The sequence below is a fragment of the Malaya genurostris genome, chromosome 3 (genome assembly GCF_030247185.1).
Source record: "Malaya genurostris strain Urasoe2022 chromosome 3, Malgen_1.1, whole genome shotgun sequence".
Classification (NCBI taxonomy): Eukaryota; Metazoa; Arthropoda; class Insecta; order Diptera; family Culicidae; genus Malaya; species Malaya genurostris.
Window position 1 is genome coordinate 15902954 of NC_080572.1, and position 15615 is coordinate 15918568.

The 15615-nt window shown below is 36.3% G+C and overlaps 1 protein-coding gene and 1 long non-coding RNA gene across 3 annotated transcripts in view; one reads left to right on the forward strand and one right to left on the reverse strand.

Annotated features, from left to right (window-relative positions):
• Positions 1 to 15615, reverse strand: part of LOC131439622 (coatomer subunit beta') — a 174355-nt gene that overhangs the window by 21302 nt on the left and 137438 nt on the right. Inside the window, exon 1 of one of the 2 annotated variants that reach the window (XM_058610871.1) lies at positions 79 to 236. The exons of the other annotated variant lie outside the window; for it this stretch is intronic. Coding sequence (XP_058466854.1) covers positions 79 to 81 — 3 coding nt within the window. The 5' untranslated portion in view covers positions 82 to 236. Of the gene's footprint in view, positions 1 to 78; positions 237 to 15615 lie in introns of those variants that run through there. 2 annotated transcript variants of the gene reach the window in all.
• LOC131439623 (uncharacterized) lies at positions 5946 to 9640 on the forward strand. The gene is made up of 3 exons (XR_009231154.1): positions 5946 to 6198; positions 6239 to 9274; positions 9315 to 9640. It is a non-coding gene; the product is annotated as an uncharacterized LOC131439623 (long non-coding RNA).

A 15615-nucleotide genomic window follows, 5' to 3' on the forward strand; every position in this document is an offset into this window, starting at 1 on the left:
TCACATCTTTTTCATAGCAAAAACATTGAAATACATCACCAATCAAACCGAAAATTTTAACTCATTGGAAGGACTAACCATTTTCGATAAATTAACACACAATGAAGCACTATTTATCACAAAATTTATAACGAAAATCGGACACCGACATACAGAAAAACGACCCGCGACGATCCGACTTGAGTTTAGACGTGGCTAGAAATGATGATTCTGTTGGAAAACGTCAAATAATGTGGCGCTGCTACAGTTCAAAGCAGACGAGCAAAAATTTATATGCTGGGTGGTAATGTGTGCGTGTGTTCATCTGTCTGTTCAGCAGAGATGCCAGAGAATTTAATAGAAAAAAGATATCGCCTTATTGGTTTTCAAACGGAAAACTCAAATCAACTCCGCGCCGTCTATGTTTCACTTTATGTATCAAGAAATCGATGATGATGTTAGCAAATTATCACATAGAGCAATATAGGAATCGAGTATTAAATACGAAAATAGTAACTAGCATAGTAATTTTTCCTTAAACAAAACTACGAAATGGGTAAAACTAGAGTGCCTATAACCAGAGTGACGACATCTCATCCGTAATTTTGGCAACAATTCAAAACATTCCATTAGCTCAGAGATGCCAGATATTTTCATAGAAAATCTGTATTGATTCGTATAAAATATCTGTATTTATCTGTATTCGCTAATAAAATGAAATTTCTACAATACAATTATGTTAAAATGTGTTATTCCAATAGATTATGGCTATAGAGTGGTAGATTAAATTTCATATCTTATATTATATTCATCGACGAAATTTTATAGTTTTTTCCTATCAACAACATATGCTTGTCTAATTTGAAAATGTTCACTTCATAAGTTGAGATGGATTTCCAAAACCCAATATGCAACGTCGAGTCAGGAAATACAACTGTCAGTCTGGCAATAATGTTTCATGACTAACTAACTTTTAAGTTCAATTTAGTTACAAATTTTAATATAAATGGATTTCAGTGTTCTTCTTTAAATATCTGCACAAAAAATATATATTTTAAAAAGTGATTTGTACGTTGATTCCTAAACGTTTATCTCGTCATTGCAATCAAATACTAATAGATAGTTTAATTTTTTCCATAATACTTTTGGTGAAATCTGTATAAATCTGTATTAAATTTAAGAAATCTGTAAGAAATTTGTACTCTGTACTAAATCTGTATGCGCATGTAAAAATCTGTATAATACAGATAAATCTGTATAAATGGCATCTCTGCATTAGCTTTACATTGAATTGACAGGTCGTTTGCTCGTTTGGAACTGAGGTAAAACTTTTGCATTCATTTAATTTGTGCATAAAAAGTAACCCTTTAATTTCTTCACTACTTAACTATATTTAGATATTGATGCTAAAAGTGGTTGTCATCAATTTTCATAATCGAATTTAAAGGTTTAAACAAATTGAATAGTGGAATAAACGGCCAGAACGATTATTACAGAGCGGTGTCAATAAATAAACTCAATATTATCAATCTGTAGGTCATTCTGAAGCAAAAAACTTAGACTTATTCCCAAGCGGAATATTAAAAATATTAGTTGAAATTCTAATTGATAGAGATCTATGTTTTTTCCCTAATTACAACATAATATTCTTTGAGTATTCGAATTTCAACTACAAATAAATAAAATTTCATTGGAGAATAAACATTCCAATTTATTTTGACAGCTTCATTCGAAAACATCATCGTTTGTACAACAGCACCATCTACATGTTGAACTGTCGTTAGAAGGCCAATTTAGAAATTATTATTTTATCTGTCGCGTTATTCTGATTAGCGCCAATGATAACCAACATTAATTTTGAAGAAGAAGAAAATAACACGCTTTATCTAAAATCAGTCGTACGTTGTGTTTCACAGCTACAGACGTACGTGTGCGAGGATGATGATTGCAAGTTTATCTGTCAAAATACAAGGGAAATCCAATTTTCACATTAAAATCATTTATAACTTATTACCAATGTCATTTGTTCAAGTGAAAAGTCACGTACACATACACTTGAAGGACCGTACAGATTCTCAAACCGAACCAAATATGCGATATTATGATGGTAAATAGTGTTTACCACCTTTGGATTTATTCCTCTAGCGTTCAAAATAACCTCAACCGAACCGCAACAAATTCCAGATCTCGATATTTGTCTAAATCTCATCTTATAAAATCAAAAATAATTGCGCGAAATCAAAGAAAGTTATTTTTTTTTCATATTCAAATAAACAGTTCTTGTAACAGATCCTAAAAGTCATTCAGTAAAAACCATTCAAGCGAAGAGGTTGTGTTTCGATTATACTGGCTCGTGAGTTAACGGCTGCTACTCTAAGCTGCAGGTAGTTAAAACTGCTGGTACTAATCGCCAAGGCAATATTCGGTGCGTTTCCCGACTGGATATCTAGCAAGGAAGGCCATCACGCGTAGAGACACCGAGGTGCGAGCGCATAGAAGTGACGAGTCACAGAGGTGCGATCGCATAAAGGTGCGAAGACGAAGGGGTGCAAAGGCACAGAAATGCTAAAGCAATCCAGTGCTGATCTAACTGGTACCAGAATTTGCACTCTGCGTAGGATCTAAAGAGACGACATATATCGTGAGGTGCTACACTGCAAACATTTGATCGCCATCAAGAGCAAAAGCACTGTACCTGGGATCAGGTACAGACAGAACACCAAGTTCAGTGGTGATCACAACGACGGCAGAGCAACGGAAATAGCAGAAAACGATACCAAAAGACTGCCAATTGAAAATCGTTGGGTGAGCTCACATCGTTCTTCACGACAGAGGAACAGAGACAACAGCAACAAGGTAGATTTAATTTCATTTATTTTTTGTCGTGAATACGACTTACTTTATTATGGAGCGCCTTTTCAAAGTTTATCCTCTGAGAAAGTGATAAGTTTTTGATTGTGAATATCTCTTGTTGTATCTAACGAGTCAACATAATTTTTGCTACATGCCATCGGAAATATGTTCACAATTTTATGATAAAATTTTCAGTTGTGTGACCTAATCTCAAATAATTCAAAATTAAACTTTTCTGAAATGTTTGGTATAAACGAGTATCAAAGAGGATAATTCATAAGACGCGTCTATCTTTCTCGTATTTTGAAAGCTCATAGCTCAGTGATCTGTGAAAGGATTTATATAATCTAACTACCAATAGAATCAAAGTTTTTCAACTTAAACGTGTATAGCGGCAGCATTGAAGTATTTCAATAGTACACTATTGAAAACCCTGTCTCATTTGACCCATGTCAACACCAGCCAATCAGAACGCGTTCCGTGGAAGAGAACAAAATATTTTCTGCTGTACAACAAATCGTTCGAGAAAAATGTTCCGAACAGTACATCAAATCGTTCGAGAAAACTGTCGAACAGTGAATTCCACAATTTGGAATTTCTGAAAGATAGGAGTAAATCCCGTACAGCATCCTGATAGTTTCTTTCAATGAAATGCAAGTCCGAAATTAAATAATCGAAATTAAAATTCTATATGCTGCTATTTTTATAGCCGTTAGGACCACCCATTAGTGAAAAAGCTACCAACGAAATTACGTAAAAAGACCTTTTAACAAAAATTGGATCTGTTTGGATTATATCGCCACTGCGAGCAGATGTATTGTGTGTCGTTTGCAAAGCTAGTTTCGCTTCAGATAAGAGCGATCACGTCACAGTTGCCAGTCGTTTGCATTGGTGAAAAAACAACAAAAGGGCATCACACAAAATCAGCCATTCTAATGGCTCTAAAAGTTGTCTAAAGAACTATTAGAATTTTTTGCTCGCAAATTGAAGGCAAATGTCCTCAATTTAGTGCAAATCTAGAACAGTTTGGTTAGATTTGTGCACTTTTCGCTGTGTAAAATTCACAGTAAACGAGATCAAGTGAAGGCTTCTTTGTTTTTTCGAAAAATGTTCCAGAGTTTAATGTCGTAGAGAATTACGCAACTTGACCCTTCAGAATGCTAGAAACGAATCCCTACAGCATTTTGATAGTTTCTTTCAATGAACATGCGAAACAAAATGCTTTCAAGACGTTTCTAAAACGACGAGAAGGAACTCCTCAGAATTTAGAAAAATTCTTGACTTTAGCAATCAAGTACTTCGGGCCAATAAATGTAGCTATTGGAGACATTTTGTCGAAGTTTTGTCAAGAGAAACCTCAGAAAGCACTCTTTGGAATACGTCCAGACGAATGAGGAATCGTAAAGTAGGTAATGAGAGTGAGGAATACTCGAACCGATGGATATTTGAATTTGCGAGGAAAGTTTGTCCAGATTCTGATTCTACGCAGAGCATTATTCGGTAGTCTACCCCAAAAAATGGTTCCATTGATAGTCCCTTTTCAATGATGGGATTTTCTATAGCACACTTGTCTTGTAACAATAACGCTCCTGGGTTGAACAGAATTAAATTCAACTATGTGATTAATCTTCCCGATCTCGCAAAAAGACGTTTGTTGAAGGGGAGGATGCTTAGAACAATGTGCCAATCACACATTAACACAATGCGTTTTTTCCCTTTAACAATATTGGCACTCTTGTTTTCATACAGTTGCACAGTTGCGGTACACAAAAGGCTCAGTTTTGACAAGTAGCTGTTTCATAGGGCACAGCGTGGCACAATTAGACTCACAGTATCTCACGTGTTTTTTTAGAGGCACAATATAGTTTGTGTTAAGCGACTCTCCCCTTGCGTTTGTTGGAATTGTTCAACAAGTTTCTTGAGCAAAATATTGTTCCACCTGACTGGAGGCAAGTGAAAGTTATCGCCATTCAAAAGCCGGGGAATCCAACTTCCAATCGCAACTCATATAGACCCATTGCAATGAATTTGAAGAGGCTACTGGGTTTGGTATATTCAACAGGCTACTGGGTTTGGTATATTCAACAATAATGTTTCGTCTTCATTTAGGCTTCAAGAACCTGCATCTGTTTATATAGTAGAGTTAGCAGTAGTTCATTATAGTTTGAGTGTTATCGTCACATTATCTCCAAACCATTATTTTCTCTTCACAGATAGTCTGAGTGCAATTGAAGCCATTCGCTCAAACGCTGCTGCTTGCAAAAATGAACCGTTTTTCTTGAGCAAAATAAAACAGTGCCTGAACGACAAATTGAATAATAATTATCAAACCACAATAGTTTCCATTCCAGGCAATGAAAGAGCGGATATTTTAGCCAAACGTGGTGCTATTGAGTGTGAAATTTATGAGAGACCGATTGCTTTCAACGAATTCTATAGCGCGTTTCACCAAAGAACACTTACCAGCTGGCAAAATTCTTGGGATAAAGATGAACTGGGTTGGTGGATGCACTCAATTATTTCTAAAATATCGACAAAGTCATGATTCAGGGGCCGGATGTGAGTAGGGATTTCATTCGTGTGAGACTCATGTCCAATCACTACACGTTAGATGCACATCTCCTTCGAATTGGACTGTCTGAGACTAATCATTGTGCTTGTGGCGAAGGTTATCGCGATATTGATCATGTGGTTTGGACATGCGAGGAGTATCGTGTTGTCAGATCTCAACTAATAAATTTCTTGCGTACTCAAGATAGACTTTCCGATGTCCCAATTCGCGACATTGTTGCTTGTCGTGACCTTCCTTACATAAATTACAATTTAATTTTTATTTTATGTTAGACTCCTTTCTTTTCCATGAGTTCAACCAAGCTACATTATATTGAATAAAAGTGATGAACTGATACAAACAAAACTGAAATAGCTATACGATCATGTATAAAATAAATGTATTTTGTCGTGAATACGACTTACTTTACTATGGGGCGCCTTTTAAAAATTTACCCTCTGAGAGAATGACAAGTTTTTGGTTGTGAATATCTGTTGTTGTATCTAACGAATCAACATAATTTTTGGTACATGCCATCGAAAATATGATCACAATTTGTTGATGCACAATTGCATATGTCAGAAGACAAGTTTAAGTGAGCTTCACTGTACATGAAGTAGAAATCGATCAACGTTATTATTCGATCAGTTTTATTAGTAGTTGAGAGAGTTTGCGATTACATTCGTCTGCGTTATAGACTTTCCGGCATATTCCACGTAATATGCTTTCCGGTAGAGACAAACTTTGTTCATATAATAATGTACGCAAACTATATAAGGGCAGTGCAGATCAGATCAGGCACGATACCTATTACGGTATTACGATACCTATTACGGTATTACAATACCTATTAAGGTATTAGGGTACTGTGGTATTGTGGTACTACAGTACTACAGTACTTCGATAGTATATCAAGTTTTTATATTCGTCGTGATTGTCGTAGTCATAGTAATTGTTTGTCATAGTCATTATAATATACTAGTCAGTTAATCAAGAATAAACGCGTACCAGTTTATTACATCACATCCGAAGTGTTCCGCGGTGTCCCCACCCGTGCGAAAGCCGTACCATGGCTTAATGTTTTCGAAGTGTCCGCAGTGTCCCAATCTGCACGAAAGCCGTCCCAGGCTTAAGTTGGAAGCCGTCCCAGACTTCATATTTCCGTACAATTTAAACACAACGTAGGGTTCAGATGAGCCTCATCATAATCGTGTGGTGAGCGCCATCATAAATTTGGTGCCGTGACCAGGATTCTCCTTGGGAGACGAACGTAGAGTTACCAGAATTCTCCTTGCGAGACGAACAATCAGTTACCAGTGTAATGTAATGTATCGGACGCGACGGTTGAAATGTGAAAATGCAGTTCAATTTTCCATACGGTTTTTCATTACCGTTCATAATAAGAAGAAATAAGTCCAATTCCTAAGAAGAAAACGATAATCTATGATTACCACGTGGAAGGGTACGATTGCCTGCCCGAAACCGCCATTGTTAAAGTTTCAGAACGACCTTCACTGTCATTTGCATTCTGTTCGCAATGAAATGGAAGTATTCGTAACAGCCGCAGCTGTCTTTGTTTCGATTATGCTCACTATTTGATGTGCGGCGAAACCCTGTCGATAAAAACGGTAACCAGAAAGTACTCAATTCAGTGTAAAGCTATTCCGCAAAACGAGAATGCTGTTCAGAAAATATGTGTGACATGTGCCCAAAATGCCGGTATGGCAACGTTCCCATTGTGTCTTGAAATTCATCATCGAATAATAAAATTGCATGCACTTGTGAAGTTAGATCCCCACATATTTCCGTTGAGTAATGCCACTCTAACTGTGATACCTATCGAATATCAAAATGTGCGCACCTTCACTCACCCATCATGAAATACGAGCAGAATGCATCTCCGCCGTCTATTGTCATACGTCATGACCTCACGTAAAGAGCAAAAGCAAACTGTCAAGCTGATAATTTTGCAAAATGTCGGTTGTTAAGTTCTACAGTATCGGATCGTTCGTGCTTTGTTTCGTTCAGGCCTGCTGAGGTGTTCCAATCATCTGGATGGTTTTATAATCCATTTTGCGAAATGTAAATGACTCAACAGCGGTGCGTGCCAGTAAGTCATTCGGGCTTGTTTCTACAACAAGCAGCGGCATTCATTCACTTCGGGTTGAATTCAGCACAATTCAATCAAGTTCTATATTGAACCATCAGCGTACTCATCCGATCAAGTACGAACTCCAAAGGCTCGCGTAGGAGATGCGTCGCCAGTCAACAAAGTTTATCATTGTGTTGAAGCATTCTTTATAATTCGGAGAAACAGTTTCCGGCGGTGTTCCTATCCGCTAACAAGCCGTCCCAGCTTTTAGTTCGCAAGCCGTCCCAGGCGTAGGTTAAAAGGACGTACCTCACTGTTAGCTAACAAGCCGTCCCAGGTTTTAATTCACCGTCACCGACGTTCCTCACTGTTAGTTTGCAAGCCGTTCCAGGGTTAAGGGTGAAAGCTGTCCCAGGCCTCAACCATTACCAGCAATTCATCTTCTTTCGTATCATCGGAACAAAAGTACACAAAAATTATCGTATGTTAGGAAACAGTTCAGCAAAAGTCGAAGCACTATTCTCGTCAGAGCATCAGCAATGTTTTATTGGAAATCCATAGTCAACTTTCCCGATCGTCAGCATCAACTTCATGTACCAAACAGTTTCGCCAGTTAGAGGATCATTACAGCTGCATATAATCACCATCACGTCAGAGAAGCAGTTTAACCTTAATCTTCGTCATCGATGTCTCCGATACACTCTCTCACCAGTATGCTGTACAATGTCAACAAAATCAGCGGTTGACAACCACATGTCAGAAGTGGTTTCGAGGTTCCAGCAACGAAGCAAGCAGGGATGGTTCAGTTTCTGATCGAGGTGATCAGAACTACCATCCCAACACTATTCCAAGTTAAGTATACAATCTAAATTGAAAGCAGCAGAAACTGATCCGTCCTCCCATACAGGCAACGTTGTAATAGTCAACATTACCGCAGATCATAATTCATCACCACCAAGGGTGAAGCAGAACTACGGAGACGGTTAACAGAAGGAATTCAACTACCAGATTTTCATCAAAGAAAGTGGATCCATGTATCAGTTGTAGTCTACTAGATCATCAGCTCACTTGTCCTGCAGCAACATTCCGTTTCCATGCAACAACACGCTGTTCGACGAAGTTTATCCCAGTCAACAACATTGCTACGGTCTTAGCAATCATCGCGGCTCATCGCAGTGGTGGAACCAGCGGAGTCGCTCGGGTCTTGTCTTATCGACGCCGGCTGCATAGCAGTTGACGGAGTCGAATTCAAGTCTCCCGTCCTCGACGCCCATGGTTCGCCAAAGGATCATCGAGTACCAGCAAGCAGCATACTAAAATTATTGTGAATAGCAAATACAGAGAATTTGTGATAAATAGGCTAGTCAGGGAAATAGAACTCGTACAGTAATTTTGGATATGTAATAACAGTAGGCAGTTCAGAAATCGCATACAGTATTACACAGCAGTAATGAGTCTCAATTGTATCATGCTAAGATAGGTCAGTTCATTGACATCAGATAAAGTTTGTTGAAAGCGTAGTCTTTCAAGGCGGGCGGTATGTTGATGCACAATTGCATATGTCAGAAGACAAGTTTAAGTGAGCTTCACTGTACATGAAGTAGAAATCGATCAACGTTATTATTCGATCAGTTTTATTAGTAGTTGAGAGAGTTTGCGATTACATTCGTCTGCGTTATAGACTTTCCGGCATATTCCACGTAATATGCTTTCCGGTAGAGACAAACTTTGTTCATATAATAATGTACGCAAACTATATAAGGGCAGTGCAGATCAGATCAGGCACGATACCTATTACGGTATTACGATACCTATTACGGTATTACAATACCTATTAAGGTATTAGGGTACTGTGGTATTGTGGTACTACAGTACTACAGTACTTCGATAGTATATCAAGTTTTTATATTCGTCGTGATTGTCGTAGTCATAGTAATTGTTTGTCATAGTCATTATAATATACTAGTCAGTTAATCAAGAATAAACGCGTACCAGTTTATTACATCACATCCGAAGTGTTCCGCGGTGTCCCCACCCGTGCGAAAGCCGTACCATGGCTTAATGTATTCGAAGTGTCCGCAGTGTCCCAATCTGCACGAAAGCCGTCCCAGGCTTAAGTTGGAAGCCGTCCCAGACTTCATATTTCCGTACAATTTAAACACAACGTAGGGTTCAGATGAGCCTCATCATAATCGTGTGGTGAGCGCCATCACAATTCTATGATAAAATTTTCAGTTGTGTGACATAATCTCAAAAAATTCAAAAGTTCACTTTTCTGAAATGTTTGGTATCAAAGAGTAAAAAAATAGGAAAACACATGCCGCTTGTTTGCCTCTCTCGTATTTTGAAAGCTCATAGTTCAGTTATCTGTTGAAGGATTTATAGAATCTAACTACTAATAGTTTCGAAATTTTTCAAATTGAATGTGTATTGCAACAACATTGAAGTGTTTCAATAGTACACTATGAAAAAACCTGACTGATTTGACCATTTCAGTACCAGTCAATCAGAACGCGTTCTGAGGAAGAGAGCAAAATATCTGCTGCTCCATCGATATGAAAGATGAAGAATTCACTTTTTTGTGTCGAAAAAGTCGCAGTCGCAGTCGCAAGGCTCTCTCAATGCGAAAATGAAAGTATTGATGTAGAGCACATCTTTATGCTAGTATGGGTGTCATTCCGAAATATGCCGTGCGAAACAGGGTTGCCACCAGAGTTATCATGTTTACAGATTTTTCTGTAAAATAACAGATTTTTTACTTATTTTGCAACACAGGTTCTGTGTCACAAAAAACATATCATCAAAATTCATAGAATTTTTTAAATATTTAAAATAAATGGCAAATTTTCAAAATGTTTTTCACAGATTATGTTCGGAAATATGCAACACAGATAGTACACCGGTTTTGAAAGTTGAAACACAAATATTAAAATGGCAACTCTGGTTGCCACATATACACACTAATCTGTATTTTCTCCTGAAAAATACGGATTCAAATGTTGCGAATGGAAAGAATTTCTTGACACCACTAAAAATTCACATTTGTTTAAAAAGTTTTTGGAGTGAGCGGCATTCAAAATCCGGTTTTGATTGGAAGCCGATGTGGTATGTTGATGCTAAATTTTTCTATCTTGTCTGGCGTATTTTTTAAAATATAATTATTGATTATAACTGTTTGTTTACTAATCTTGAGCATACCTCCGATGTTTCATGTTTTTTTGAGAAAGTTATAATGAAATAATAATAACAATAAGATATCATTGTTATTATCATTGTTTTTATTATTATTATTATTATTATTATTATTATTATTATTATTATTATTACTATTATTATTATTATTATTATTATTATTATTATTATTATTATTATTATTGTTATTATTATTATTATTATTATTATTATTATTATTACTATTATTATTATTATTATTATTATTATTATTATTATTATTATTATTATTATTATTATTATTATTATTATTATTATTATTATTATTATTATTATTATTATTATTATTATTATTATTATTAATATTATTATTATTATTATTATTATTATTATTATTGTTATTATTATTATTGGATGTAAACGTGCCAGTTTTTTCGTATTCACGACATCCAGTAATGTCTTTGACAATACCCACCCGCCTTTTATTAATGTAATTTATAATTGCAAATCGCTTGACAAAAACAGTGTTTAGATTAACTAATGAAGTACTATGTATTGTTTGTGGATGACACAGCGAAGAAAACTTATGTACATTGCCTATGAAATAAACGTATTTATGAATAAAAGATCCTACAAGTCTACAATATACATAAGAGCCCGTGCAAAAATTCAATCGTCATCATAAGAAAGGTTCAAATAATGAAACTTACATGGCACGTCAGGTAAAATTAGTTTTGCGTTAGATTGTCAATAATGATGTTCAGATCATTTTTGAATTATTTATAGTATGACATCAGAATGACACGCTTTATTTATGCTTCCGAATTCGAATTGGTAGTTGATCGATTGTTTGAATTGTGCAACTTTCCCCTCTTTCAAGAATGAAGAAGCACTGAATTGCAAGAAGTATTTTTTTTCACTCAAATGTTTGAAAAGGCTACGCTTACTCGAATGTATGAATAAATGAACGCATGGCCTAAGTAAATTTTGCTTGAATCAAAGACATTATATTAACAAGATTTCCAGCTCTCACATTTCCCGAACAAATCGTATTGAACATCCTTTTTTGTGAGCATGGCGCCCTCAGGTGAGTCCGCATCGAATCTCGTACATAGAAGTAGGGGAGAGAAATGTCAAACTCGTGCGCGCTAAAATAGCAGCGCTGCGCTCCAATACAATTGTTCAATGTGATGCCGTGCGATGGCGTTGCTGGACTGAAGATTGATTTCGCTTGGAATAGTGTGTCAATCGCACTAAATACTTAAAATAACATGTCAGTAATGCTCAGGCACCAATCAGACACTTTTTCCTCACAAATGACACACTTGAGCATATTCATTCTCATTCTGAAGCACAATACGGAGCACTCCTGGATACAATGTCTGCGTTGATGGCACAACCAAGAGCACCGATTATCATTCCGGTTTTTTGCAGACACAACACCGTTTATGTTGAGCGACTCACTCTTGTAACAGATACAGATGAACAGCTAAATAAAAACAAAAGGTTATTGCGACTTTTAAACTGATCTCTCGATCTTTTTAGTGACCTAAGAACGAGTTCTTACGTGAAACTCAAATTTAGAGTAAGAGTTACTCATTATCATGGATGGTAACTAGTATTAAATTTTCGACGTTTTCTTGTACCGTTTGAAAATGAGCAGCTTACTCAAACTCTGAGTAACTTTTTATAAGCGTGCAGTTTATGAATTTGAGTAATCGCAACTCAAACCATGAGTAACTGTTTTGTTCAAAGAGCTTGTAGAGAAAAATACACAGAAGAAAAAAACTTAGTAAATTCATAAGTTGTGACTTATGAACCAGCACAATTCTCGGGTAATTTTTCAAAAGGGCGTATAAGCAAGTGACAGTTTCTCTTTAATCACTCTCTCTTTCGATTATTGTGATGTGATTAAATAGATTTTCTTTGATATCACTATTCTGTTTATTCATTATTTTTAACTGTTTGATTTGAAGTAACCGGAAAGTTCGGATGCAAATTTTCTTTCTCGTTCTCATATTATCAATGACATCATTTATGACATTTTCATTTTACGGACTGTTGATGGAATATACAAAGCAAATAATTATACCATCGATATCCATGCAATTAGGAAAATCATAAGACTGTTTATGAAAATCTTTACCTTTTAATGGAATTCATTTCTACTTGGTTCATAAGTCCTAGTCTTACAAAACTCTTAGTTGCTTTTTTATCAGTGTAAAAGGAATTTTGGTGAATTTTTCAAAAGGCTGCATCAGTAAGTGACAATTTCTCTAAGGTTGCTTCCTCTTCCAATTATGAAGATTTTCACTAATTGTCCAATACTATCCGAAAGTCGACGATTTCTTGTTTCGATTAGTTTCATTTCTTAAGAAAAAATCAGAGGTGAAAATGAACAAAAAGAAATTCTCCATTGAGAACGGATTTGATTCGGTTTATTTCAAAATTTGCCGAAAATTTATAGAAAATAAAGATCTGTGCAAAATTTCTAAAATATGTGAAGGAGACACAGATTCAATCAGCTGCAAAGATTCATTTCAGCTCTGCAAAGAAATCAGTTCCATGTAGAGCAATTCATCGGCATTGTAAGTTGGAAGTTAACATACTTAATCGGTACTAACATGTGATTAGGGCATATCGTGCGATATGCCCTTTTGAAAGTTACGAAAAATAATGCTCATTACTCAAGTTTTAAACATGGAATTGAAGCATATTGCGCAAAGTTTTGTAGATTGGACTTCTATCTACGAGATTATATCGATTATTGTGTAAATGAAGGTTGTAGAGCCGAACAAAGAGCATTATATTTTGTAACATTTGCAAGAGCCTATTGTGCGATATGCCCTAATCACATGTTACTACCGTTATCACCTGTAGTCAGGGTTAGTGATTGCCGAAAATTTGACAGACGCTGCTCGACATTTCTTTACTCTCACTATTTCACGGCCCTTAAAAAAATTTACTGTCTGGTAATGATCGGTGCTGTGTAGAATTTACCAAGAGAGAATCGCAAGTTTATAATTATTGCAGAAAATCGAATCGATGATTCGACTTGATGATTCACATACTAGGTTGCAATATTTCAATACCCTTGTTTGGAGCATTCACATACATTTTCATAGACACAATTTATACAAAGGTTATATGCACATAGTTAGAATAAGCGGCAATAGTAAAATGATTCTATCGCAATCATCCACTGCCCATACAGAATCGGATCGCGAAATGAGAATAAGCGACCGTTTGTTGCTTCACAGAGAATCCCCACAGCAGTGTGCTAACTCGTGATGCTCAAACAGGTAATCGAGAGAAATTCGCTCTCGCACTAATGTCCATTCTATGTCAAATGAACCATTTAACGGTTTTTTGTTGCTGCGATGAAATCCGTCTCTCTTTGATAGCACTGATTGAATCATGTGAAGAGTTGGTAGAGAGCGTTCTTTGATATGATAAAAGCCATCCTTGATCGTGATGAAAAATATGTCCAAAAATATTTAAGTTCTCACGAATTGGATTCATTCTGAATTGCTTCACAACGATACCATGATTGAATGCAAACAATTTTGAGCACCATCTCCAACCACTATAGATTGTGGCAATATCTCAAGTGCATCTCGATACTAAATAAAAACTTGTGGACAATGGTTCTACCACTCCTTTGACTCGATGCATCAGGCGTCTCCTAGAAAAGGGACATAATACTGTGGGTGGGAGACCCACGGTAGGTATGCTCTTGAAAAGTGTCACTTGAATGCTATGAGTACCTGCGCCCCCATTCCACCTCCGACAGTTAACTCTGGGAACGCAAATATATCTCGAAGACGAATAGAAAATATTGTACCCATTCTAACGAGCTGTTTAATTGGAAAAGTTCCGCCATTGAGAGAAAGACTAGGTGCAGCCACAGATAAATAGACAGAGTTCTAAAACAGTTATGTTGCAGCCACATTTCCTCGGAAAATGTGAAATTCAGAAAATTTTGAGCAGAGTGTAAAGTGCTACATTTATTCATATTTCAGTTTAAGCCTACGTAATTCAATCACAAAGTTTTTTTGACCCGAAAGGCGAATGACCACAAACTTTAGGTTTAAATAACCGAAATTGAAGAAAAGACAAATTATTCCTAAACTGATTTCATAATTCAAATAATATGAACATTACCAAGTAGTGTCAGCTCTGTTCGTTTGTGGCAAAGCAATCACGTGGTCGTTGAACACTTTTTTCACATTTCAATCTACACCAAGTTACTTTTGTTTCGTTACTAATGGCAACGCAATCCTAGACCCCTAATAGTGGGCAGTAATAAATTTTGCTCAGCACGACATAAAATTTTCTTGCTCTTTAATTAGCTTTCCGCTTTTGAAATTGAGTTGGAGAGAGTAATAAAACTGATTGTTATACAGGTATTTTCGCGGCGAATGTTGAAACAAGATAACTTATATTGACACTTCGGACAGTTCGGCTCAAACGCACCTGTTCGCTTTGAATGTTTGATCATTTTTACCCATTTCAATATCATTTTGCAAACTTTTTTTAAATATCATTTTGCAAACAAAACCAAGTCTTCTTTATGACAAATTTCACATTTTTATTTTTAAAAGTTTTTTTTATCAAGATATTTTAACGAGGGCACAATGCGGTTAGCTTTATGATGCCAAGGGCATTGTTGTAAAGTTTCAAAGAGCAGGTTTATGTAATTAACTACTTGTATGTATTTGATAACTTCTCATGTCTGTTGCCGACAGATTATCTTTAATCGTGTATATCTCGATGTATATAAACGAAAATCGTAGGGTTGTAACCATTGAGGATTACAAAGGTAAGTGGCACGTGACGACGATCGACTCGACACTTTGTCTGAGCGTTGCCTCTATCAGCTACTTATCGTCAGTAGCCGCCCGGCGGCATCAGCGATATTCCCCCTTCGAATGATTCCATTGTAAAAGACGGGTGTAACATTGCGGAA